Raw genomic sequence first — 27,355 nt, 5'->3', positions numbered from 1 at the left:
TAAGGCATCTGACTGCTAACCAGAAGGCTCGCAGTTCAAATCCACAAGCCACTCTGTGGAAGGAAGACTGGGCAATCTACTTCCATAAAGATTTATCACTTCAGAAACCCAGTGGGGGTTGTTATGAATCGGAATCAACTTGATGGCAGTGGGACTGCCTTTTTTGTATTGAAGTTGTTTAGAGTTTGACATATCTGGTCCCCTGTTTTCAGTTTTGAGGCTTTATTTTACTTTTGAGAACTCTTTATTCTGGGTTGGTTTGTGAGTTACGCTGATGTATGCCTTAATTTCAGGTTGTTTTCTGATGCTGTTGGTTGTCTATCCAAAGGACTTCCTTTTATATTTCATGTAAGGTTGGTCTAGTTTTTATAAATTCCCTTAATTCCTGTTTATCTAGTAATGTCCTAGTTTTGCCTTTATATTTGAAAGATAATTTGGCAGGTTATATGATTCTTGGTTGGCAATTCTTTTCTATCAGGGTTTTATATATGTCATCCCATTGTCTTCTTCCCCACATGGTTTCCACCAAGACATCAGTGCTTAGTTTCATTAGTTCCCATTGGTAGGTGATATTTCCTTTTTCATGAGCTGTTTTCAGAATTCTTTGTCTTAGATTTTGGAAAGTTCAATTATGATATGTCTTAGTGACTTTTTTTGGGAGCATATCCTGTAGAGCTTCTTGGATGGAAACCTCATCTTCCATGATATTTGGGAAGTTTTGTATTAATAAATCTTCAAAAATTCTTTATATATTCCCCCCTCCTCTTCTAGAAAGTCAATTACACACTTTCTTCTTGATAGTGCCCCACATACCTCTTACGCTTTGTTTTTAATCATTCTTTTTCCTGATTGTTCCTGAAACAGATAAATATAAAAGGATTTCTCCTCTATTTTACTGATTATTTCCTCCATTGATTCAATTCTAGTCCTATGCCCTGCCACTGAGTTATTTATTTCTGGTATTTTATTGTTAATCTTCTGGATTTCTAGTTGTTGCTTATGTATGGTTTCTAGTAGTCTATTTAGTCATTTTGTTCTTGCATTGCTATCCTGAACTGTTCTAGGGTTTTCTCTGTGTTTTCTTTGATGTCTTTGAGGATCTTAAACATAAATCTTTTGAATTCCTTATCATGTTTTTGTGCCACCATTTCTTCCTCAGGAAGATTTTCTGCCTCTTTATTTTGCTCACTTATGTAAGCCATCTTATCCTGTTTTTTCATATGATTTGTTATTGTCTGCTGTCTCTGAGGCATTAAGGTGATAATTAATTAATTAATTTCTTTGTGGACTCTATGAATGTTTGTTTTGTGATTTTTGTTTTGTCTTGATGTACTTGGCGTTTTGTTTCTTCTCTTTCTTCCTCTGTATTATTTTAATTTTTCTTTTGTGGTTCTGGTCTATGTGCGACTTTGGTAGTATGAGTTAGTTGGACGTGATTTCCTCTCACTAGTGGTTATGTCGTGGGTTTCATCCATGTGTTAGTCCTCTGTGGTTAGGCTCATATGTCTTCTCTTACTGGATTGAGTGGAGGTGTGGGAGCAGGTTCCTTCTCTCACACTGGGAGACAACTGTTGGGTGATCAGCATCCCTCTATAACCTTTGTGGGACTATGGTATCCTTCTGGGTTGGTGTAGGCAGTTAGAGCATTCTATGGCAATCAAGGCAGGATGTCTCTGTCTCCGCTGAGGGAGTGTTATCCAAGTGAATGGGGGAGGCATGCATGAACTGTAATCTCAGTAGGTGGTGGAGTATCCAGGGGTTTCAGTGCAAGTACAAACAGACTGCAGGAATTGTTTGGGTGTGGGATATGTGACACTGTAGCCAGGTGGATGTTGGATGAGGGCACTAGGAACTCCTGCTCTTCATTTGGCAGAGGTGCAGAGGCACCTGTCAGGATGTGACTGGTATTGCTGGAGAGATAATATGTCTGTCTGGTCACAGGGGCATAGGTGCAGGAAGATTCTTGCTGGTCACTAGGTTGAACACTGTGTCCTCACTACCACTTGCCAAGTGGTTGGGACCTGCATCTCGGGCATGGCCAGGCTTCTGCCCTTCAGCATAAGCCATCTGGTCCTCAGGGAGGAACAGGCCATGGCCAGCCTTGCCTGCATCAGGTAGGACTTCCTGTGTCTCAGGGAGGGGATGGCGGGTAAGGCCAGACTTGTAATTGCAACTGTGACCAGCCTGCACCTCTGGAGGGGTGGGGTTGGGCTTGTGCATGTAAGTCACCTGCACCTCAGAGAGGGATTGTGGGTATGGTTAGGCTTGCACATCATCTCAGGCCTCCTATGCCTCAGGAAGGGGGTGGTGGTGACGACTAGGCTTGGACACCTTGGTTCCATCCACTTATGCCTCAGGACACACGCAAACGCAGATGGCAGGCAAGCTGATTGCTTGCAGAGTCATTTCTTGGGGAGGACTCTAGTTGTTACTCTGTGGGTTGACTTTCCATGGGTTGGCTCCTGTATAAATGGCTGCATGCCTCCACCAAGCAGTCCCTGCATTCAGCAGAGGGGCTGCAGCTCTCACTTGCCCCTCTGTTCTCCTTTACTCTCAACAATTTTTTTCTTCTTCTTTCTCTATAGCTCAGATGATTCAGTCTGTTTCACTTGTTCTAGAGGCACTTACTGTGGTTACCTGGTTTCAAAGCTATACTATTCCTGTGCTTCCCCCTAGGGATGCCCTATCCGTTGTCATGTCCTGCCCACCTTGTTATTTCTTCCAGAGTTCTTTACACAGAAGTGCTGCCATACATGACAGGTGACGAGTAGTTAGCTGCATTTTAAAAGAACATGCCCATTTGGAGTACATTTAAAACTGAGAATAAAAATATGAGTGTGTTGACATAATCAAGAAAATGAAAAGACAGCCCACAAAATGGGAAAAAAAATTTGCAATCATACATCTGATAACATCACCACTCGTCTGTCAGTTTGTTGCAATGTGGGGACTTGCATGCTGCTGTGAGGCTGGAGGCTACACCACCAGTATTTCACATACCAGGATGGTCACCCATGGTGGACAGGTTTCAACAGAGCTTCCAGAGTAAGACAGACTGTGAGTAGCCCTGAAACATGGTCCAATATAGTGTCAGAAGATGAGCCCCTCAGCTCAGAAGGCACCCAAAATATGACTGGGGAAGAGCTGCCTCCTCAGAGTACAGCCCACCTTAATGACGTGGATGGAGTAAAGATTTTGGAACCTCCATTTGCTGATGTGACATGACACAAAGTGAGAAGAAACTGTTGCAAACACACATTAATAATCGGAACATGGAATGTATGAAGTATGAATCCAGGAATATTGGGAGCCGTCAAAAATGAAATGGAACACATAAAGATCGACATCCTAGGCATTAGTGAGCTGAAATGGATGGTTTTGGCTATTTTGAATCAGGCAATCATATGATCTACTATGCCAGGAATGACAAGTTGAAGAGGAAGAGTGTGGCATTCATCACCATAAAGAATGTTTCAAGATCTATCCTGAAGTACAATGCTGTCAGTGATAGGATAATATTCATACGCTTCCAAGGAAGACCACTTAATGCTACTATTATTCAAATTTACGTACCAACCACCAAAGCCAAATATGAGGAAATTGAAGATTTTTACCAACTTCTGCAGTCTGAAATTGACCAAACGTTCAATCAAGATGTGTTGATTATCACTGGTGATGGCACCTAACAATACAACAGCAACCAATAGTGTATTAGGAAATTTCACCACATCCTACCACCATTTGTTTTGCCTCTTTCATTTTAGCCTTTCTAGTGGGTGTCAGGGAGCTCTGATAGCATAGTGCCTAAGGCACTTGACTGCTAACCAGAAGGCTGGTGGTTCAAACCCACAAGCCACTCCTTGGAAGGACGGTTGGGCAATCTACTACTGTGGTGATACTGCCTCGGAAACCCAAGGAGGGGTCGCTATGAGTTGGGTCTGACTTGATGGCACATAACAACAACAACAACAGTGGGTGTCAAGTAGTATCTCATTATCATTTTGATTTGCATTTCCCTAATGAATAGTGATGCTAAGCATCTTTTCCTGTACCTATGGCCATTTGTATATTTTATTTGGAGAAATCTCTACTTAAATCCTTCTCACGTTAAGAAATTTGGTTATTGTCTTTTTATTATTGAGTTGTAAATTCTTTATCTGTTCTAGATATAAGACTGTTATCAGATGTTTATTGTTGTTGTTAGGTGCTATCCACTCAGCTCCAACTCATAGCTACCTGTGTACAACAGAACAAAATGCTGCCCGGTCCTGTGCCAGCCTCACAGTACTCACCACACCAGAGCCCATCATTGCAGCCACTGTGTCAATCCATCTCAATGAGGGCCTTCCACTTTTTTGTTGACCCTCTACTTTACGAAGCATGATATCCTTCTCCAGGGAAAGGTCTCTTCTGACAACAAGACCAAAGTAGGTCAGATGAAGTATGGCTATTCTTGCCTCCAAGGAGCATGCTGGCTGTACTTCTTCCAGGACAGATTTGTTAGTTCTTCTGACAGTCCATGGTACTTTGAGTATCCTTCACCAACACCATAACTCAAAAGCATCAACTCTTCTTCAGTCTTCCTTATTCATTGTCCACCTTTCACATGCATATGAAGTGATTAAAAATACCATGGCTTGGGTTAGGTATACCTTCATCTTCAACGAGACATCTTTGCTCTTCAGCACTTGAAAGAGGTCTTCTGCAGCATATTTGTCTATGCAATACATTGTCTGATGTCTTCAATGCTGCTTCCGTTGGTGTTGATTGCAGAACTAAGTAATATGAAATCCCTGACAACCTCAACTTTTTCTCCATTTATCACGATGCTGCTTACTGACTCAGTTGTGAGGATTTTTGTTTTCTTTATATTGAGGTGTAATCTATACTGCACACTGTAGTCTTTAATCTTCATGAGTAAGTGCTTCAAGTCATCCTCACTTTCAGCAAACACAGTTGTGTCATCTACCTATCACAGGTTGTTAAAGAGTCTTTCTCCAATCCTGATGCCATGCTTTTCTTCATATAGTCCAGTTTCTTGGATTATTTGCTCAGCATACAGATTTAGAATAAGTGTGGTGAAAGGATACAACCATGATGCACTCCTTTCCTGATTTTAAACCATGTGGTATCCCCTTGTGTTCGAACAGCAGCCTCCTGGTCTGTGTATTCCTCATGAGCACAATTAAGTGTTCTGGAATTCCTATTCTTCTTGATGTTATTCATAATTTGTTATGATCCACACAATCTAATGCTTTTGCAAGGTCAATAAAACATAAGTAAACATCTTTCTGGTATTCTTTGCTTTCAGCCAAGATTTATCTGACATTAGCAATGATATCTCTTGTTTCACATCCTCTTCTGAATCTAGCTTGCATTTCTGGAAGTTCTCTGTCAAGTACTGCTGCAACTGTCTTTGAGTTATCTTCAGCAAGATTTTACTTGCATGTGATAGTAATACTGTTCAATAATTTCCACATTCTGTGTGATCACCTTTCTTTGGAATGGGTCCAAATACCGGATCTCTTCCGGTCAGTTTGCCAGGTAGCTGTCTTTCAGATTTCTTGGTATAGACAAGTGAGTGCCTCCTGTGAAGGATCTGTTCGTTGAATCATCTCAATGAGTATTCCATCAATTCCTGGAGCTTTGTTCTTTGCCAATTCCTTCAGTGTAGCTTCACCTTCTTCCCTCAGTACCATTGGTTCTTGATCTTATGCCACCTCCTGAAATGGATGAACATGAACTTATTATTTTTGGTACAGGTATTTGGTGTATTCCTTCCATCTTCTTTTGATGTTTCCTGCATCATTCAATATTTTGCCCATAGAATCCCTCAGTATTCCAACTCAAGGCTTGAATTTTTTTCTCAGTTCTTTCACTTTGAGAAATGCCAAGCATGTTCTTCCTTTCTGGTTTTCTAACTCCGGGTCTTTGCACATTTCATTATAATAACTGACTTTGTCTTCTTGAGCTACTCTTAGAAATCTGTTCAACTCTTCTATCTTGTCAGTTCTTCCATTAGCTTTAGCTACTCTCCATTCAAGGTCAAATTTCAGAGTGTCTTCTGTCATCCATTTTGGTCTTTTCTTCCTTTCTTGTCTTTTCAATGACCTTTTGCTTTCTTCATGGATGATGTTCTTGATGTTATCCCACAATTCCTCTGGTTTTCGGTCAATGGTGTTCAGTGCCTCAAATCGACTCTTTAGATGGTCTCTAAATTCAGGGGGGATATAATCAAGGTCACATTTTTGGCTCTCGTGGACTTGTTTTAATTGTCTTCAGCTTCAACTTGAACTTGCATATAAGCAGTTGATGGTCTGTTCCATAGTCAGCTTTTGGCCTTGTTTTGGCTGAAGATACTGAGCTGTTCCATCACCCCTTTCCACAGATGTAGTCAATCTGATTCCTGTGTACTCTATCTGATGAAGTCCATGTGAGCTGCCACTTCTGTTGTAGAAGAAGGTATTTGCAATGAATAAGTCTGCGGTCTTGCACAATTCTATTATGCGATCTCCAGTGTTATTTCTATCACCTAGGCCATATTTTCCAACTACCAGTGATTTTTCTTTGTTTCCAACTTCTGCATTTCAATCACCAGTGATGAAATCAACATATCTTGATTGCACATTTGGTCAATTTCAGACTGCAGAAGTTGGTAAAAATCTTCAATTTCCTCATCTTTGGCTTTGGTGGTTGGTATGTAAATTTGAATAATAGTAGCATTAAGTGGTTTTCCTTGGAGGCATACGAATATTATCCTATCACTGACAGCACTGTACTTCAGGATAGATCTTGAAACATTTCTTATGATGATGAATGCCACACTCTTCCTTTTCAACTTGTCATTCCTGGCATAGTAGATCATATGATTGCCTGATTCAAAATAGCCAAAACCATCCATTTCAGCTCACTAATGCCTAGGATGTAGATCTTTATGTGTTCCATTTCATTTTTGACAACTCCCAATATTCCTGGATTCATACGTCATACATTCCATGTTCCGATTATTAATGGGTATTTGCAGCTATTTCTTCTCATTTTGTGTCATGTCTCATCAGCAAATGGAGGTCCCGGAATCTCTACTCCATCCACGTCATTAAGGTGGGCTCTACTCTGAGGAAGCAGCTCTTCTCCAGTTGTATGTTGAGTGCCTTCTGAGCTGAGGGGCTCATCTTCTGACACTATATTGGACCATGTTTCAGGGCTATTCATAAAAGTTTGCTAATAATATATTAGATAATATTTCACTGCTATTCATAAAGTTTTAACTGGCCAATTCTTTGAGCAGTGGGTGGCCCCTTCCTTTTCCTCAGTCTGCCTTTGTCTGGAAGCTCTGCTGAAACCTGTTTACCATGGGTGACTGTGCTGGTATTTGAAATATTGGTGGCATAGCCTCCAGCCTCACGCAAGCTACCACAGTATGACAAATTGACAGACAAGTTGTGGACACTATTGGTAGGAACGTAAAATGGTACAATCAGTTTGGAAAACAGTCCACCAATTCCTCAGGTCATCCAACAGAGTTATCTTATGATCATAACAGCCAAAAAGTAAAAATAATCCAAATGTCCATCATCTGATCAATGGATAAACAATATGTTGTACACATACATAATGGAATATTATTTGGCCATATGAAATAACGAAGTACAGGTATATCCTGCAACATGGATCAACCCTGAAAATATATTAAGTGAAAGAAACCAGACACAAAATACAATATATTGTATGATTTCATTTATATGAAATATTCAGAACAGGCAAATCCATAGAAACTGAATGTAGATTGATTATTAGTTGCATTAAGGATGGGTATCTAGAACTGGTGGTATTAAAAGAATCTGCAAGCTGCACTGAAGGAACCGGTGAAAAACAAGGCTTCAAGAATTGAGATGTTTCAACAAACAGATGCAAGCCTGGGTGTGCTCGTTTTATGCCAAGAAATTTAGAAAATAGTAACTTGACCAACTGACTAGAAGAGATCCATATTTGCGCCCATTCCAAAGAAAGGTGATTCAACAGAATGCAGAAATTATCAAACAATATTATTAATATCACATTCAAGTAAAATTCTGCTGAATATAATTCAAAAACAGCTGCAGCAGTATACTGACTGGAAACTGCTAGAAATTCAAGCTGGATTCAGACGAAGATATGGATCAAAGGATATCATTGCTAATCTCAGTTGTATCTTGGCTGAAAGCAAAGAATACCAAAAGTTGTTTACCTGTGCTTTACTGACTATGCAAAGGCAGTAGACTAGGTGGATCATAATATATTATGGATAGCACTGAGAAGAATGGGAAATCTAGAACACTTAATTTGTGCTCATGAGGTACCTGTATATAGACCAAGAGGCAGTCGTTTGAACAGAACAAGGGAATACTGTATGGTTTAAAATCAGAAAAAGGTGTGCATCAAGGTTCTATCCTTTCATCACACTTATTCACTCTATATGCTAAAGAAATAATCTGAGAAGTTAGACTATATGAAGAAGAATATGGCATGAGAACTGCAGGAAGACACTTTAACAACCTTCAATATACAGATGACACAACCTTGCTTGTTGAAAGTAAAGAAGACTTGAAGTACCTACTGATGAAGATCAAAGACTACAGCCTTCATTAAGGATTATACCTCAACATAAAGGAAACAAAAATCCTCAACTGGGCCAATAAGCAACATCATGATAAATGGAGAAAAGACTTAACCTGTCAAGGATTTCATTTTACTATGATCTACAATCAATGCTTATGGAAGTAGCAGTCAAGAAATCAAATGATATATTGCATTGGGCAAATCTCCTGCAGAAGACTTCTCTGAAAAGCAAAGATGTCACTTTGAAGACTAAGGTGAGCCTGACCCAAGCCATGGTATTTTCACTAGACTGATATGCATGTGAAAGTTGGACAACAAATAAGGAAGACTGAAAAACAATTTATGCATTTGAATTATGATGTTGGTAAAGATTACTGAATATACCATGGACTGCCAGAAGAACAAGCAAATATGTCTGGTAGAAGTATAGCAGAATGTTCCTTAAGAAACAAGAATGGCCAGACTTTGTTTCATGTACTCTGGACATGTTATAAGGAAGGATGAGTCCTTAGACAAGGATATCATCCTTGCTAAAGTAAAGAGTTGGCAAAAAAGGGGAAGACCCTCAATGAGAAGGATTGACACCATGGCTGCAACAACGCGCTCACACGTAGCAGCAATTATGAGGATGGTGAAGGATGGGGCAGTGTTTCATTCTGTTGTATACGGGGTCATTACAAATCAAAAGTGACTTGCAGGCACCTAAGAACAACAACTACAAAGGAGTCGGGGATGGGGAATAACTGCTCATAGAACAAGGTTTTTCTTGGGGGTGATAAAAACCATCTAAAGTTAGATTATGTTGATGTTTGAACAACTATATAAATACACTAAAAAACACTGAATTGTATACTCTACGTAAGTCAATTCTGTGGTTTGTAAATTGTATCTCAACAAAGCAGTTTTAAAACATTTGGGTTTGTCATGTTTAAATCGTTTATTTTAGAAAAGGTTCAGTGAGCCCACATGTTAAATGGTGATTATTATTTTTCTCAGTATACTGAAGGATAACCAATCCTCTTGAATGACCATTTAGGTTATTAGTAATTTTTCATTATTATAAATAAAGTTGCTTTTAACATTTGTGTTCCAAAGTATGAAGAAGACACTTACTTTGTAGTGGGAGATGGCATGCAGCTGGGAGTTCACCTCTTCAGGGCTTACCTATCCTCATTTATAATCTGCTGTGACAACATTTTTATGGTTTAAATGTCAATACCATCAGTCTTTAAAGGTCTTATTTAAAAAATCAAAACCATAAAGCCCCATGACCTACAAACACTGGAGGCCTAGTCCACCTGGATCAGGAGAAGAAGCGGCTCATGCTGTGTGGGTCTCCACCTTTTGTGGGGCATTCTCATATGCTATGAGGATCCCTGTGCATTATGGGGGGTCCCCACATGCTGTGGGAAGTCCCATGTGCTGTGGGATTCCCGTGTAATATGTGCTGTGGGGGTTATTAAAACATTTTTGTTTATATATCTTTGCAGAGTTGTTAGATCATTTCCTTAGAAGAAATTTCTAGAAATTAAATTCTGGGTGAAAAGGCCTTCAGAGAGGCCATACCAATTTACATTTCCAACATCAATGTTCAAGAGGAAATCATCAGTTCTAACTAGGAATATTCTGGACTTCACAGCTTACTACAGAAATTTACAGTAAGGAAAAAGCCTCTATAAGAGAAAAACAAAAGAATAAAACAAAAAAAGAAACAGTAATTATCAAAAAAATTCTTTCAAATACATTAGGTTGAGTCTTCCTCCAATTATGGCTTTAACTGACAAATAATGAGAAACTTTTATTGCGTTACATTTCTGAATTGCAGCCACTGATAGGGCTTAGAAACAATGACACCCCAGTACCAACCAGCAAACCTAATAAGCAGGTTTTAGTTTCTAAAAATCATTTTCCAATAAAATAAATAGGGGATCCCTGGAGAAATGGCTTATTCTAGAGCTAGAGTAAGCCCAAAGAATCTTGTTCCATAGAGTAAGGACATACTCAAAAAGAAAAGGATGGGGGCAACATCAAAGGGATACAGGAGTTAACCCGAAAGCTTCCAGTACCTAAAACTGGAACAGTCTGAACAACAAAATAAACAGCACAGTACTGTGTTACAATGCAGAGTAAAAATTAAAAACAAGAGTCCATTCTGATATTAATGAATGAATGAATGAAAAGGGAGAACAGACAACAAATCTCCCATAAAGAATAATTCTGAATACTCTATATCCAGGGATGGTGCTTATTCCACTTCCAACCATGCATCCCCCTCCTGCCCATGTTAAAGTGAACTAAACTTAGTCAATCACTACCAAAGAACAGAAGAGGGAAATGGAAAAACAGTAACTTTTCAGTGGAGAAATCTGGCAAAGTTCCTTAACCAAATGATGATGGTTAATATCAATATATGGATATCACTTGCCCCTTGGTAAGATATGATGAGAAAAGCACTTCACTTCTGTGGTATTCCTTCCCAAAACCCATATAATCTGTGGTAGTTGTGTGTCTACTTGGTTGGTCCTGGTTTTGATTGGCTGGGCAGCTGGATATAGTTATTCCCCATGATGAGACTGGTAATCCGCTCCACTGTAGAATCTGTTGTAAGATGTGGTCTGCTTCCAGTCTCTAAGAAGCAGCTTTGAGAAAGGTCTCTGAGCTTTTTGGCACATCCAGATCCTGCATGTAGCCAAGTCTTCATTCAGCAGCTTGCCATGTTGCCTGCTGATCTTAACACTGTTTCTGGACTTGAACTAGAGAACTGCCATGTTGCTTAATAATCTGGGGACTGTGGCATGTTATTTGTTGACTTTGGGTTTCTCAGTCCCAGCAGCCAACAGCTGCCTGAGTTAAGAGAACCCTCCAGCTTCAGTGGGCTGGGAGCAAGAGGTAGACCTGAACCCCAAGGTAAGGGACCTATACCCAGCCACTAGAGCTTTGAACTTGGACTTCTAGCCTCCTAAATTGTGAGAGAATAAATCCCTGTGTGTCAAAGCTACCCACCTGTGGTAATTTCTGTTACAGTGGCACTAGATAACTAAAGCATAATCCAAATCTAAATCATGAGATAAACAGACAAACACAGACTGGGGTACATTCTATCAGAGACCTGACCAGTACTCCTCAAATCTATCAAAGTTAATAAACAATAAAAAACAAGGAAGGACTGAAAAATTGCCACAGATGAGGGGAGCCTGGGGAAACATGACAACTAAATGTAAAGTGGTACCCTGAATGAAATCCTGGAACAGAAAAAAGACATTAATAGAAATACTGGTGAAATCCAAATAAAGTCTGGAATTTAGTTAATAGTGATATGTGCTAACATCAGGTTCTTAACTTTGACAAGTGTACTGTGGTAATATAAGAAGTTAATTATGGGGGAAACTGGGTGATAGTACTCTCTGTACTATCTTTGGTACTTCTTTACAAATCTAAAAATTATTCCAAAATAGAAAGCTTATTTAATTTTTTTTTTAACTTTAAAATGGAGCCAGAAGCCTACTTAACTAACATAGATCTCATTTTGGAAAATGTTATGCTTCTAAATTTAACTACCATTTTCTCCATTTTATGTCTTTTAAATAAAATTAAAGAAAAAACAAAGCTGAAAGTAATAGGACAAATAATCTTATTGGAGATCTGATCATGCATTAATCTGGAACATGATATACTGTATATTAATAATCCTAGAACTATGCATCTCAAACTAGGAACATTTGATTGACATTATTAGAAACACTTTATAACATTAAAAGTCTAAAACCTAGTATCTCGGCAATTTAACCTTTTGTCAAGTTTCACTGTATAGTATGTTCTGTAGTTCACTGCATTTTACTGAGAAAGAGAGAACATATTTAATACACTTTGTTGTTGTTGTTATGTGCCGTCGAGTCAGACCTGACTCATAGAGACCCCTCCTTGGTTTCCGAGGCAGTATCACTATGGAAGTAGATTGCCCAAATACACTAGTGGTATTATAATAAAGAGGAGCTCTGGTGGCATAGTGCCTAAGGCATTTGAACGCTAAACAAAAGGCTGGTGGTTCAAACCCACCAGCCACTCCTTGGAAGAAAGATTGGGCAATCTATTTCCGTAGTGATACTGCCTCGGAAACCCAAGGAGGGGTCGCTATGAATCGAATCCTACTCGATGGCAGTGAGGTTTTATTATAACAAAGAGGCAAAGCAAAGAGTATTTGCTTCTTTTCACAATTGTCAACTGTTTGGTAAATTTATAACTTTATATCATGATACCATATAGTTAAATGATATGCATACTGAAAGGCTGTTAAAAAAAGGTCATCCAACACTTGGAAATAAAGTCAAAAGGTGGACAGCATGTCTTTTCAATGTCATATCAGGATATAGATTCATGCAAAGATTATTTAATTACTTAAGAGAATGTGCTTTGCACCATTTTTCTATTTCATTTTGAATTGTATATCCCAGAATAAGTGAAGTGACATGTTAATGCATAGATTTTTGTCCAATAGAGGTGAAATTTTTCAGGTAGAAGAGATACCTGAAAGATTATTGGTCTGTAGGATTTTAACCAGTTTGTAATTAACCTAAACAAATTCTAAAATTCCTGTATTGAACTACCTGTGCATAGAGAGTTCCTCAGATGTTTCTTGAATTGGTCTTAAATTTTACTTGTTCCTTGAGTAATTGCTGAATCAAGAAAAATCTTTGACACCTATTCATTTCAGAGTTGCATGAGAGTCATGTTTTTAATTTTTGAAAATTATCCTTTGACAAGCATAAGGAACTTTCCATGACATGCCTGACATGGTCTTTCCCACATCCAGCTTTATAAATCCTCTAATCCCACAAGGCTACCATAGTGATGGTTTTTCTGCAAAGTATTCTCATAGTACTGTGACTTATTTCATAAGTAGAATTATCAAATAACATTTTTTTGTCTCAAAGATAAACCAGAAAAGAATCCAAGTATATGTTACTTTTGAGACCATCTTCATATCATCATTGGCATTTCATCCTGCCAATAGAGTATGTACAAAAATGAATATGCAAACTATTCTATCTCCTCTGAGTTCTCCTATCTGTGCATTTTAAAAGCAATGGGAAACATATAAAGATTCCCTTCTTTTCACTGAAGCCATTTCCTGAAGAGATTTTTAAAATCCCCAGTCCCTACACGAGAAAACGCAGATATGTAAAAGAAACTCAGTACTTGTCATCACTGAATTATTCACAAAATTATAGAACACTGGATTTAGACAGGACCTTAAGATCTGTCCAGTCTTGTTTTAAAGAAAAGGGATGTTCAGCCCAAAGGAGTACAGTGACTGGTCAGAGATTTGACAGTGGTTAACGTTAATATAAGGTACTTGACTGCTAACGAGGAAGCTGGGTTCAAACCCACCAGCCACTCCTCGGAAGGAAGGTTGGGCAATCTACTTCCATAGTGATAATGCCTCAGAAACCCAAGGAGGGATCATTATGAGTCAAGTCCGACTCGATGGCACATAACAACAACAACAATGTTAATATGTGCTAACTTCTAAGAGTTTTTAATTTCTCACAATGTCCCTCATGATGACTCTATGGGTTATTTTGTTTTTATTAAATTAACTAAAAAAATTCCTCCACCCGTTTCAGGTACTTCCCCCTTTCCCTTTTTTTAAGAAATGAAATACCCAGTTCAGATGTGAATGGTGAACTGCCTTCACTTTCATAACCATGATTACTTATGCTTAAAATTTAATTATGTGTTTGTGATTTACACCCTCCTTAGTAAAAAGAAAAGTATCATACATCCTTATTTTCAGTGCTATATTTGTCACTAAAAATAAAAGTCTAGAATAATTAATGTTATAGTAATAACCTTGGATATTTTCAAATTGTTGATATAAATGTACTTTTAGATTCAAATGAACAACCATAAAGACGAATACCATTTTTAGCTTTCAGCATTGGAAAGGTAAGCTCTATTGCACTCTTACCCAAACCCAAATCAACAGTCCATTAAAACAAAAGATAAAAGAAAATATTCTGTACCCTGACATCACTTCTAGATGAAGCTGTCCTGAGACAGTTAAGAAAGCAGGAACATTGAAGAAATTCTCCTCAGGTACCTTCATTTTGCTTGAAGGCTGTAAATAAAGAAAACAAGCCATAAAAACCTATTGTATGTTTGGTTTGCTATTCACATTCACATACTTGCCACAATTAAAAATCATAATGCAATTAAACTTACCTGAGGTCAGGTCATTCTCATGTAAAATAAAGGCAATTTTCAGTCCACACTTAAAAAAGAAAATGCCTGCTTGGAAAGAACTAACATCAAGAATACCTTTTGTGACCTTCCCAATAAGTAACTCCTCCTTTCTCCCCAAAGGTAACCATTCTCCAGACTATTAAAATTTTGTGTTATTTTTCTGTTTCTTAACTTCATATAAATGTAATCATATGTATTCTCTTTTTGTCTGATTTATTTCACTCAAAGTTATAGTGAGACTAATAAATATATATAGTTGGGTGCTGTGGTTCATTCATTTTTGTTCTTGTAAACTTTAGTATAAGAAGTCTCGGTGGTATAATGGTTAAGTACTTGGCTGCTAACCAAAAGGTCAGGGATTGGAACCCCACGAGATGCTCAGCGGGAAAAAGATGAAGCTGTCTGCTTCCATAAAGATTACAGCCTTAGTACCACTGTCAACCACTCGGAGGGGGATCTATGTAGGAGATCCTGGATAGAGTAGCAGAACAATGTGGAACAAAACTCAAAATCATTTAAAAAAAAAAAAGGGGGGGGGGACCAGGTTTGCTGGTCTGATAGAGCCTGATGGAACCACTGAAACTATGGCCCCTAGCTGCCCTTCAGGTCTGGAATTGAACCTACTCCTGTGGCTTCCAGCCAAACAAAAGATAGGCATATGACCTGAACATTTATATTTGATAGATACACTCCTTGGAGAGAATAATCATGGGAGACTAGAAGGGCTGTGTACCCACAGGGAGACAGCTCAGGGGGCAGGAGTGCATAGAGAGGATACAGGGAAGAGGTTATCTATGGGGAGGAAGCACAAGAGCTGTTGCATTGTGGTAAATTGTAGTCAATGTCATGAGACAAAGTGATTGTGAGCTGCTGTATGGAAAGTGAATTTGCTCTGTAAACTTTCACCCAAATCACAATTAAAAAAAAAAAAAAAAAAAGATTATAGCCTTGGAAACCCTAGGGGGCAGTTCTACTCTGTCCTATAGTGTTGCTATGAGTTGGAATCAACTGAACAACAATGGGCTTGGTTGTTTTTAGTTTTTCAGAATATATATTTTATTGTATGATTTTATTATAATGTAGCTATTCTGCATGGATTGTTTCCAGCTTGAAACTAACATGGCTAATGCAAGCTATCCATACTCTTGTAAATGTCTGTTGATATGTATCTGCATGGAGTAGAATTGCTGAGTCCTAAGGTATGTATATCTCTTTGACATTAGTAGATGATATCAAACTATTTTCCAAAGCAGTTACACCAACGTCCATCGCCACTAGCAGTGTATACGATTTCACAATGCATGACACCAAAAAGTAATTTGCAAAGTGTGGTTCTGCTTTCCTTTCAGGAGGCTCATGAGGTCAAAACTATTTTCATAATAATAATAACAAGCTTTTATCTTTTCCACTGTATTGACCTTAGTACTGATGGTACAATGGGAATAGTGGGTATTATGGATTAAATTGTGTCTCCAAAAAATATGTGCTGTAAATCCTAATGTCTATACTGAGGAGTTATAAACCTATTTGGGAATGGGTTTCATTTGTTATGTTAATGAGGCAATATTAGTATAGGGTATGTTTTAAGTCAATCTCTTTTGAGATACAAAAGAGCACACTAAAGAAGAAGCAAACAAGCAGAGACAGAGGAAGATAGATGCCATACCACATGAAGTTCACTGAGGAGCCAAAGAACAGAAGCTGAAAAGTCAAGGATCTTGAAAGGGATCACAACAGATCATGGATAGCAACGCAACCACTGCCGTGGAGCTGGATCCAACTCATAGCGACCCCTCCTTGGGTTTCCGAGGCGGTATCATTATGGAAGCAGATTGCCCAACCTTCCTTGCAAGGAGTGGCTGGTGGGTTTGAACTGCCAACCTTCTAGTTAGCAGTCAAATGCCTTAGACGCTATGCCACCAGAGCACCTTTATGTCATACACGTTTACAATCTGCACTCTAGACATGTATAACTGAAAAATATTCTCATTAACTTCTGGGTCTTTGTACCAAGTACACTGCTCCCTTGACCCAGAATTCCTCTACCTTATTTGCATGGTTAACTTCTATTGGTCCTTCAGGATTCAGCTCAAAAATCATGTATCCGTTAAGTGTTCCTCACTACACAGCCACCACCACCCACCTCACTCCATGCTTAAGCAAGAAAAGATGACTCTCCCATGTACTTCCATAACAATCTACATAGGTACTTCACTCATTCATCCAGACCCTGTGGTAGACTGTGGAGACAGAGCAATGAGTAAGACAGAAAATATAAGCTCCCAAAGCTGATGACAAAGAAAATAAACATGTAAACCAATAAAGAAACAAGATAATCAGAAACTAGAATAAGTAAGTCAGGGATAAGGGTGTTGGAGTACTCTGAAGTAGTAATAAACAAGCAAAGACCTGAAGGATGAGAATGTATTTGCTATACTACAAAAATGAAGAGTCTGTCAGGCACCAGGAACAGCCAGCAGAGGATCAGGAGCAGGTAGGAAGAAGCTTCATATATCAGAGTAGAAGATAGGTCAGTGCAGCTTGAGGGGATAAAACATGAGAGTGTTACAAGTCCATGCTGCAGAAGCAGACAGCAGTCAGATCATAATAGGGCTTATATAGATCATGATAAGGAATTTGACTCTTTATCCAAGGGTTGAGGCATGATGTATATTAAAGCTTATTCTAGTGCCAGAGTTGAAAATAGATAATAGGGGGGACATGACTATAAGTAAGGAAACCAATTAGCAGACAAGAAGAAGTAGTGGTTTGAATTAGATTGGTGACAGTGAAGACAGAGAAATGAAGAGACTTAAGGATTTAATGTTGAAGGTAAGTCAACAGAATTAACTTATAAATTAGATATGGGGTTGCACTCCTGGAACCTTCCAAGGAAGGGAAGAATGAATTAAGTCTGACTTCCAGTTTTTTCACGTAAGCAAATGGGTAGATGGCAATAACTTTTACTGAGATGAGGAAGACTGGAAGGATAAGAGGAGAAGAAATCTAGAATTATATTTAAGACATTAAGTTTGAATATATTAGACATTATAGGAAAAATGTCAAGTAAGCAATTGATTCTACAAATCTAGTGCTTAGGAAGAGAGGCTAGGTTTGGGAGTCATAAGTTGTCTAAAGCCAAATCCATTGCCATCAAGTTGATTCTGACCCATAGTGACCCTATAGGACAGAACAGAATTGCCTCATAGGGTTTCTAAGGCTATAGATCTTTACAGAAGCAAACTGTCTCATCTTTCTCCTGTGGAGTGGCCGGTGCGTTTAAATTGCTGACCTTTTGGTTAGCAGCTGAATGCTTTACCACTGTGCCCAGAGTAGATGGTACATAAAACCTTGGAATTTGATAAGATCATCTAGGGAGAGAGTACAGATTAGTGTTTCTCATTGGTGATGATAAGGTTCCTTAGAGAGTATTTTGGAAAACTGTAGAGGCATTTAGTGGATAGGAATCAAGGACATTCCTGCATAACTCAGTACTACAATCTCCCAACTTTCTAATGTTCTGCTAGACGTTCATATTGTAAGTGATCAATGCACATTTATCAACCAAATACTGCATATTTGAGCTGTCTGACTGTGGTAGTTAAGGTTGTGTTAACTTGGCTGGACCTAGTTTTGAGTGTCAGGCCAGCTAGTTGTAGTTATTCCCCATGATGAGACTGGCAATCAACTCCATGGTGTAATCTACTGAGAGCAGCGGAGTAGCTGCTTTGGGGATGTGGTCTGCTTCCGGTACATAAGGAGCAGCTTTGGGAATGGTCTGGAGCTTTTTGTCATGCTTGGATCCTGCAACTAGCTGAGTATTTAGCAGCCTGCCATGTTGTCTGTGGATCTTAGGATGGTTCCTGGACTTGAACCAGCTGCCTGCCATGTTGTGTGATAATCTTGGGACTGTGCCATTTTACTTGTCAACCTTGGTTTGTCAGCCTCAGCAGCCAGCAGCTGCCTGAGTTAAGAGAAGCCTCCAGCTTCAGTGTGCTGAGAGCAAGAGGCAGACCTGAAGCCCAAGGCTGAGGAGCTTTCACCTAGCCCCTAGAGCTGGCATGTTGAACTCAGACTTCTAGCTTACTAAACTGTAAGAGAATAAACTGTTTGTTAAAGTCACCCATTTGTGGGTATTTCCTGCTACAGCAGCATGAAGTAACCAAAACACTGATAAACAGAGTCATGGCTTTTATCTATTTTATATACTGAGTCTCAGCATAAAACATCTTGTGAAAAAGACATCTAAGCAAAAACATTTGAACATCAATGTATGGATGGAAAGAAACCCTTCCATTCTAATAGTCAATGATTCAATTAAACTTTACCTGATTATACAGTTTACTAGTCCAACACAATGTAACCCACACTTTCTCTATCATGTACAACAGTAAAATTTTTGCTATGTTATTCCACCATTGGAAGGCAGATAATAAGAGAGCCAGCAAAGGAAAACCAAGAACTACTAGTATTTTAAAAAATGTGTGTTATCCCATTAAGTTTCATATCACAGGGGTCTAAAATCCTCCTTGTTTCTATGAGAATTTCTAAGAATATATTAAACAAATATTTTGAATTACCCTCTAATTATCTGTTCTCATAGCAGAACAAATATATCTGAATATTTTCACAATCTCTAGGGAATGAAATAAAAAAATCCACACAAGTCTGACTCTGCCTCCATGTAAAATATGCATGCAGCGATTAATTAGACAGCAGAAAGGAACATAATCAAGAATGGAAAATTTCTTTGTCCTCCATAAAGGGAATAAACTCTAACCTCCATAATCACAGAAACATCCACATCCTATTTTATCTCCTTTATACTGTTTTTCCATCTTCTCCTATCCTCACTCCACTCATAATCCCAGAGAGAAAACAAGTGACAACAGACTGCATAAAGATGAAGCATACAAGAAACCTAGAAGGTCTAATATCAAAATAGCATTCTATTGCAGTTTACCACAATCTTCAATTTCCTTTAAAGATCATGAAGGAAAGGGAGAGTAATTCACCATCTGTAAGCTCCACATAACCACTGAATATCCTGTTTTCTTTCTTTTCCATAGCCATAAAGAGGCTATGCCTTTCGTGGTACATACTGTAAAGAATCAAAGAGCCTTTGAGTTAGATGAGACCTTAGTACAATACCCCTTTTATAAAAGAAGACCAAAAGTTTAAAAACGTTAAGTGTTAAAATGCTAAGCCTAATGTCATACATATATTTCTCCATCTAGTCCATTAATTTTCCTAATATCTTGGTCGCCTATTCTCTTTTCTGTAGAATAGAGAATAAATGAAGATAAATAAATAATAGAGAATAAATGAAGCTAAGGTCTGTAGGTGATACAAATGGTTAAGTGCATGATTACCAGTTGAACAGTTGGGAGTTCAAGCCGACTCAGAGACATCTTAGAAGATAGGGCTGGTGATACGCTTCCAAAAAAAAGTCACAGCCTTGAAAACCCTATGGAGCAGTTCAACTCTGCACACGTGGGATCATCATGAGTCAAAACAGACTCAATGGTAACTTAAAACAGTAACAGTGTTCTGGGTACCTAGTGTCACTCTGACAAGAATATCCCACAAATGGGATAGTCTGAACAAACAGCAGTTTATTCTCTTACAGTTCGGTAGGCTAGAAGTCTGAGTTCAAAGTGCCAGGCTCTAGGGGCTGGATGAAAGCCCCTCGACCTTGGGCTCTCAGCTACGCCTCTTGCTCCCAAGCCCACTGAAGCTAGAGGCATCTCTTCACTCAGGCAACTACTGGCTGCTGAGGCTGACAAGCCCAAAGTTTACAAGTAAAAAGGCACAGTCCCGATGTTACCAAACCACACGGCACGCCATTAATTCAAGTCCACGGAAAGTCCCAAGGTTGGCAGACCATGGCAGGTTGATGAACAACGACACGGCAACAGGCAGGATTCAAGCATGCCATAAGCTAGAAAACATTCCCAAAGCTGTTTCTTACATATGGGAATCAGACCACATACCCAAAGGCAGCTACTCAGCTGCTCACAGTAGATTCCACCATGGAGTTGATTACCAGTCTCATCATGGGGAATACTACATCCAGCTGCCTAGCCACTCAACCAGGCCCAGCCAAGGTGACACACAAATTTAACCACCACAAACAGAAATGAAGCTCCAGGCTTCAAACAGCTCAGAAAAGAATGTATATTAGTTTCTCTCAAATATGGAATTCTGATGATATAAAACAAAACATAGGAAATGAATCTGTCATATAGTTTCCAAAGATTTGTGTTTTGGTAGTTTCATGTTCCCTGTCAAGCTGTGTCTAAAATGGGGCTGTTATAATTACAATAGGAATCCCCCCTGGCTTGCCATTAGACTGTATCTCCTATATAAAAACTAACATAAAGGGAAAAATTTGAGGCTCAATAAAATGCACAGGACTTTGCTGGTTACATTTGTTTCAATATTCTACTGTTATTAACAAGCCATATAAGTAGGTCTTCCATTGATCTAGTACTTTCCAGTAAGTCCAATTTATGTTTCCATACTTTCCAGTAGGCTACAAATATGTATTTTGTGGTATTTTGGACAGCTAGTGTAAAAATAATCTTTCTCAAAATAAGGGTCTATTTATATTCCAAACTACCCACTAACTAGAACACCCACTCTCAACTATTTGATCAGCAGCAAAGAAGCTGTTAGCTCAGACTGTTTGTAAACAGTCTGCTTTCCTGCTGAGCAGTCTGAGAAAGGACAAGGAAAAAAACAAGAAAAGAGTCCTGGAGTTTCTAAGATCAGATGGTTAGTCTAGGGAGGAAAACAAAAAGGGCAAATAAATAGCATTCCTTTATTATGTTTATTCAGGAGAGGAACAAAATGAAAAATCACTAAAAGCCAAATTTATTGCCAAATGTTGAAGGCTTGGGAATATATACCAGATACTTTCTTCTTTATAATTTTAAAATAAGATGAATTTTGGCTTATTAGTTATCAGGCTGGGGGTATAAAGGTGGATTCTCTCATCCTATTTCCCAGCTCCTTCCTTGAAAAGGGAAATCTCTCCAGAGTCAAGTCTCTAAACCACATGGGCCTATCAATTAAATGAACATTTTCTCCCACACCTTGAGAGAAAGCAGAAAATGAGAATTTGGGGAGGAGGAGGTGATAGGGGAATATTCAAGAAGTAAAGGTAAGTTTGGAATATTGCTTAGCAGAAAAATTCCCCTTTTAGTCTCTCAGATCATGATGCTGGTTACAAATCTTTTCTTCATCTTTAAGACCTGAAATAACTTCTTTCATTCCCTTCTATTTCTGCCACTGCTACCAAGATCTGATGTACATCCCGATTTTATGCCAATGGCCTACTATCTCCCATCCTCTCCTCTCTCTCTAATTTATTCTTCTTGCTGCTTTCACTAAGTCTTTCCTATGGAGTGTGAGGCTGCAGGACCGGGCAGTGTTTCATTCTGTTGTACATAGGGTCCTGCTGTACACAGGGTCGTTATGAGTCTGAGCCAACACCACGGCACTTAAGAAAATGCTTAAAAGTTCTCACTGCTTCTTCAAAGTGTCCTCTACTCTGCCCTAACCTACCTTACCGCTCCAGCATTCATTCTTTCTTTCCCATTATTATCCATAAAAAACACTCAACAACAACAACAAAACATATTAACAATAGTTTTCAAACCTAACTGATCTAACTTCTCCAAATTTGCTTTAGTCAGTCTCACCCAGAGTATCTGTTTCTGTTGTATTATTCCATCAAATGCACCTGACTCTCCGCCCCTGAAAAATAATGGCCTATCGAGTAGCAACTGGGATCTTAAAAGCTTGCAAACAGCCATCTAGATGCAGCGATGGGTCTCGCCTCGTCCAGAGCAAAGAAGAATGAAGAAAACCAAAAGTTCATGGAAACAATTAGTCCAAGCTACTGGTACACCATGCAATCCTCAACCTATATGATTATGAGACCAGAAAAACTAGATGGTGCCTGGCTACCACTAGCAGCCATTTGGAGGGGAATCTATGTAGGGGATCCTAGATGGAGAGGGAACAAAACTCAAAATCATTTGGGGAAAAAAACCGGACCAGGTTGGCTGGTCTGATAGAGCCTGATGGAACCACTGAGACTGTGGCCCCTAGCTGCCCCGTCAGGTCTGGATTGAACCTATTCCTGTGGCTTCCAGCCAAACGAAAGACGGACATATGAGCTGAACATTTACTAGGTGGATACACTCCTTGGAGAAAACAATCATGGGAGAATAGAAGGGCTGTGTATGTACAGGGAGACAGCCCAGGGGGCAGGAATACATGGAGTGGCGGACAGAGAGAAGAGGAAGTGTGAGTGGAGCTGTTACATTGTTGGTAAATTGTAGTAAATGTCATAAGACAAAGTATATTTGAACTGCTATGTAGAAAGTGAAGTTACTCTGTAACCTTTCATCCAAATTACAAAAATAAATAAAATAAGAAAATGACCTACCATCATTTACCACTTAATCATATACTACTTTATAATGCTAATTTTTATATACTGATCTCCTCAATTATTATAAAAGCTCCTCCATGGAGGGACCATTTTATATTTCTTTTATCTTCCCAAAGGCCTTGGCTATCACTAAAGCAATAACCAGAAAACCAGTTGCTATTGAGTCAATTCTAACTCATGGAGATCCCATATGTGTTCAGAGTAGAACTGCACTCCATAGGGTTTTCAGTGGCTGGGATCGGAAGCAGATCACCAAGTCTTTCTCCCGAGGTGCCTATGGATGGTACTCAAACTGCCAACGTTTCTGTTGGTAGCCAAGCACTTACTGTTTGTACCACCCCATGACTCCATGATAGGTACTCCACAAATATTTATTAAACACAACTGCATTAAGCATGCTGAACCTTTGTTATTAAATTGCCTTTTATGAAAACTAAATTCTAGTCCCTTATCTCTCACACCTCTTCCCAATATAAAAATTTAATGCAATCAGTAATTACTGAGAAAACCTATTTTTTTTTGCAGTTGCTGTGTGGAGGAAAGCAAGTTACTGATCCGAGGAACAGAAAAACTTGGTTGTCCTTTACCTCTGGGTGTGGTGCTTAAGGATAGGCCATTAAATAAGGAGTACTGTTATAAACTTCATAATTTTGATGCTATCAAAAAATGATTCATATGATTTTTCAGGATCACTGTTTCATAAAGTCACTGATGCCTGGAATGCTTCCTTCAAGGATAGTATCCAAAAAATAAATGCCTATTTCCAACAGAAAGCCATTCGCCAAAACAGCTGAGTAGCAGTTGCCCTAAAGAGAGTACATTCTTTTGGCTTTAACAAGTTTTTCCAGTGCTTATGAAAGTTGATATTTTCTTTTGTATATATGACTACTTAATTCTAATGCTCAGAATAGCAACATAAAAGTTCATGTTAAAAATAAAAAAGGCACATCTACTTTCTAGTTTAATTAGAAATGGAAACAACCATTTGGAGGAAAAAAATAATCCTCACCATATTAAAAGTTCAAAGGTCTCTAGCAGAGCTGAATTAGCCTACATAACTACTTCCGGGAAAATACAGGTCAGGAGTACAGATGGTAAAAACAAAAGACCATGCAATAAGCTACTTCCCAAATATATCAGAATCCAATCACATTTTAGGATCTACTACCATCATCTGCCCATTAGACTTCTAAGTTGGTTTTCCTTCTGTACTTTTCCACCTATCATCTATTCTCCATACACACTGTGGTAGTTAAATTTGTATGTCAATTTGGCTGGGCCAGGTTGAGTGGCTGGGCAGCTGGTGGTAGTTATTCCCCATGATGAGACTGGTAATCAACTCCATGGTGGGATCTACCACAAGCAGCTAAATAGCTGCCTTTGGAATGTGGTCTGCTTCCTGTATATAAGGAGAAGCCTTGGGGATAGTCTCTGGCTTATGGCACGCTAGGACCCTGCATGTAGCTGTGTTGTTGTTGAGCAGCCTGCCATGCTCTGCCAACCTTGGGACTCAAAATGGACTTGAATTAATGGCCTGCCATGTGGTTTGGTAACATCGGGACTGTGCTATTTTATTTGTCGACCTTGGGCTTGTTAGCCTCAGCAGCCAGTAGCTGCCTGAATGAAGAGATGCCTCTAGCTTCAGTAGGCCGGGAGCAAGAGGCATAGCTGAAAGCCCAAAGTTGAGGGGCTTTCACACAGCCCCTAGAGCCTGGCACTTTGAAGTCAGACTTTTAGCATCCTGAACTGTAAGAGAAAAATTCCTGTTTGTTCAAGCCATCCCATTTGTGGTATATTCTTGTCAGAGTGGCACTAGGTAACCAGAACAAGCACCCAGAATGATCTCATCAAAATGTAAGTGATTAGAGTCACTCCTTTTCTGAGAACTCAGTCTTCCCAACTCACTCAGAATAAAAGTAAATTTCTTACAATGGTTCTACAAGGCTCTATATTTGAGGTTCCTACAGAGATGTTTCTGGTTGTCACAATGATTGGGGAGAGCTACTGAAATTTAGTGGATACTACATGAGTTTCCGAAATCCTGGTGATGTAGTGGCTTAAGTGCTTGGTTGCTAACTGAAAAGGTTGGCGATTTAAACCCACCAGCTATTCCACAGGAGAAAGATGTGGCAGTATGCTTTGGTAAAGATTTACAGCCTTGGAAACTCTATAGGGCAGTTCTACCCTGTCCTATAGGGTTGCAATGACTCAGAATCAACTAGACGGCAATGGGTTTGGTTGGACCTGAGTTTCAAATGTCCCATGTTAATGAATTATATGAACTTTATTCCTTCAACATACTCTGATTTTCTAGAATGCAACCTCCATGTAAATCAAAGAAGGGCTGCACTTTGTTTTGTGTAGAACTTTATAAAAAATCATCCACCATTTCACAAAACCCAATCACTAATGGCAACACTGTTCATGGATTCTGAACTGCCAATGTAACACACTCATGTTGTTGTTGTTATGTGCCTTCTCAAAGTTAGTGACTCTATGTACAGCTACTTAAATTTTTCTTGACTAGTCATTCCACAGTATTTACACAATGAAATACCCATTAATTATATTCCTTTTATTCTTTACATAAAAGTGGACCATATTTTTTTTAACTAAATGTATAAAAACCTAATATTTTCCATATTTCATTTGAAGAGAATAAAGGAGTTATTACAAATAAAAGTAGAGGAATGCTGTATCTCATGAAGTTAAATATCACCACCCTACATAATATGCATCTCCTCCTAACCCCCTATTCCTGTCTGACTTCAACTATTACTATTCTTCTTATTCACTCAGCTCTAGCCTCAGTGGCTTTTGTGGCAGCTTCTTGAAAACCCCAGGCCTTTTGTACTGGCTCTTCCTTCTGACTGGAATGCTCCTCCCCCAGGTATCAGCATACTCACTCCCTCACATCTACCATGCTTTTGTTTAAATCTCCTCAGTGAGGCTTTCCTTGACTACTTAATTTAAAATAGAAACTCTTCCCTCTGGTGCTCCCTAATCTCTTCTTTTTTTTTTTCCTCTGCAGTGCTAATATCATGTGTTCTGAGTATCTACTGCTGAGTAACAAAGCTACTTAGCCATTAAAAGTTAATGGCTTAGAGTTCCAGTAAGATGGTGGAATAGGCAGAAAGACTGCATAGACCCTCTTCGACAAAGAAAAGGGGAACCAATTAACACAGATACAGAAGATAATCCTGGACCCGAGATTTGAAGGGAAGGATATAGAAGTGGATTAAACTCCAACTAGCAGAAGTATTTGCATAAAAACACCAAAAAAGGAGACACTTGGAGCTGCAGTCTGGCAGTGATCCTGACTGCACAAACAGCTTGGATATTGCCGAGTGGGGGTAGGACCTAAGAATTAACCTAAAAATCAGCCTTGTTAGCCAGGGATTGCACGGAGGAATGCTCTGGTGGCTAGTGAAGTAAAAGGGGAAGCAGCAAAGAGGAAGGCAGGTTGAGCTGTGGACTTTTGCCTGTCTGGAGGACACAGCCATTTTGAATGTTTACAAGTGGTATGACCATTGTGGATATTTAAAGCAACAGCGTTCTCTCAGATTCCAGGGACTTAAGAATAGGCTCCACTTGCTGGGAAACAAAAGGGCATTCCAGACGCCAACAACTGGAAAGGTACGATATTCCCCTTGTTACCCTTTTACCCTAAACCCTCTTGGTGAATGGAGGTGTGGCCATACCTCACTTGCACCCACCTTCTAGGCTGGCAGGAATTCCATCCCAGTGTGTGTGCTCGGAAGGAGCCTGGGTGCCCTGCCCCGATTTTTTTTTCTTTTGTTTTTTTGTGTTTTAAAACTACTGTTATTATTATTACTTTGTCCTTTTTATTATAATTCTTTATTCTTCCCTACCCAGGTTCTAGTTTTCAAGCTTTTTTTCTTTTCCCTGTTCCTGGTTCCAATTTTTTTTCTTTCTCATGGTTAACCCTATTGTTTTTCTTTTTGTGTTTTTCCCATTTTTCCTTCATTATTCTCCTTGTCTATCTTTTTTCTCTTATTGCCCTCTCCCCAGATATTGTGGGGATTTTTT

General features: G+C 39.0%; 1 protein-coding gene across 1 annotated transcript in view; it reads right to left on the bottom strand.

The window, feature by feature from the left end:
* Positions 1–27,355, bottom strand: part of NARS2 (asparaginyl-tRNA synthetase 2, mitochondrial) — a 207,447-nt gene that overhangs the window by 107,765 nt on the left and 72,327 nt on the right. The window contains exon 5 of the mRNA XM_007940890.2: positions 14,622–14,716. Coding sequence (XP_007939081.2) covers positions 14,622–14,716 — 95 coding nt within the window. The remainder of the gene's footprint in view (positions 1–14,621; positions 14,717–27,355) is intronic.

The sequence above is a fragment of the Orycteropus afer genome, unplaced genomic scaffold (genome assembly GCF_000298275.1).
Source record: "Orycteropus afer afer isolate SDZICR_OR568_19922 unplaced genomic scaffold, OryAfe1.0 scaffold00074, whole genome shotgun sequence".
In the NCBI taxonomy this organism is placed as follows: Eukaryota; Metazoa; Chordata; class Mammalia; order Tubulidentata; family Orycteropodidae; genus Orycteropus; species Orycteropus afer.
Note: the sequence above shows the minus strand (reverse complement) of the source record. Positions and strands in the feature narration are given on the sequence as shown.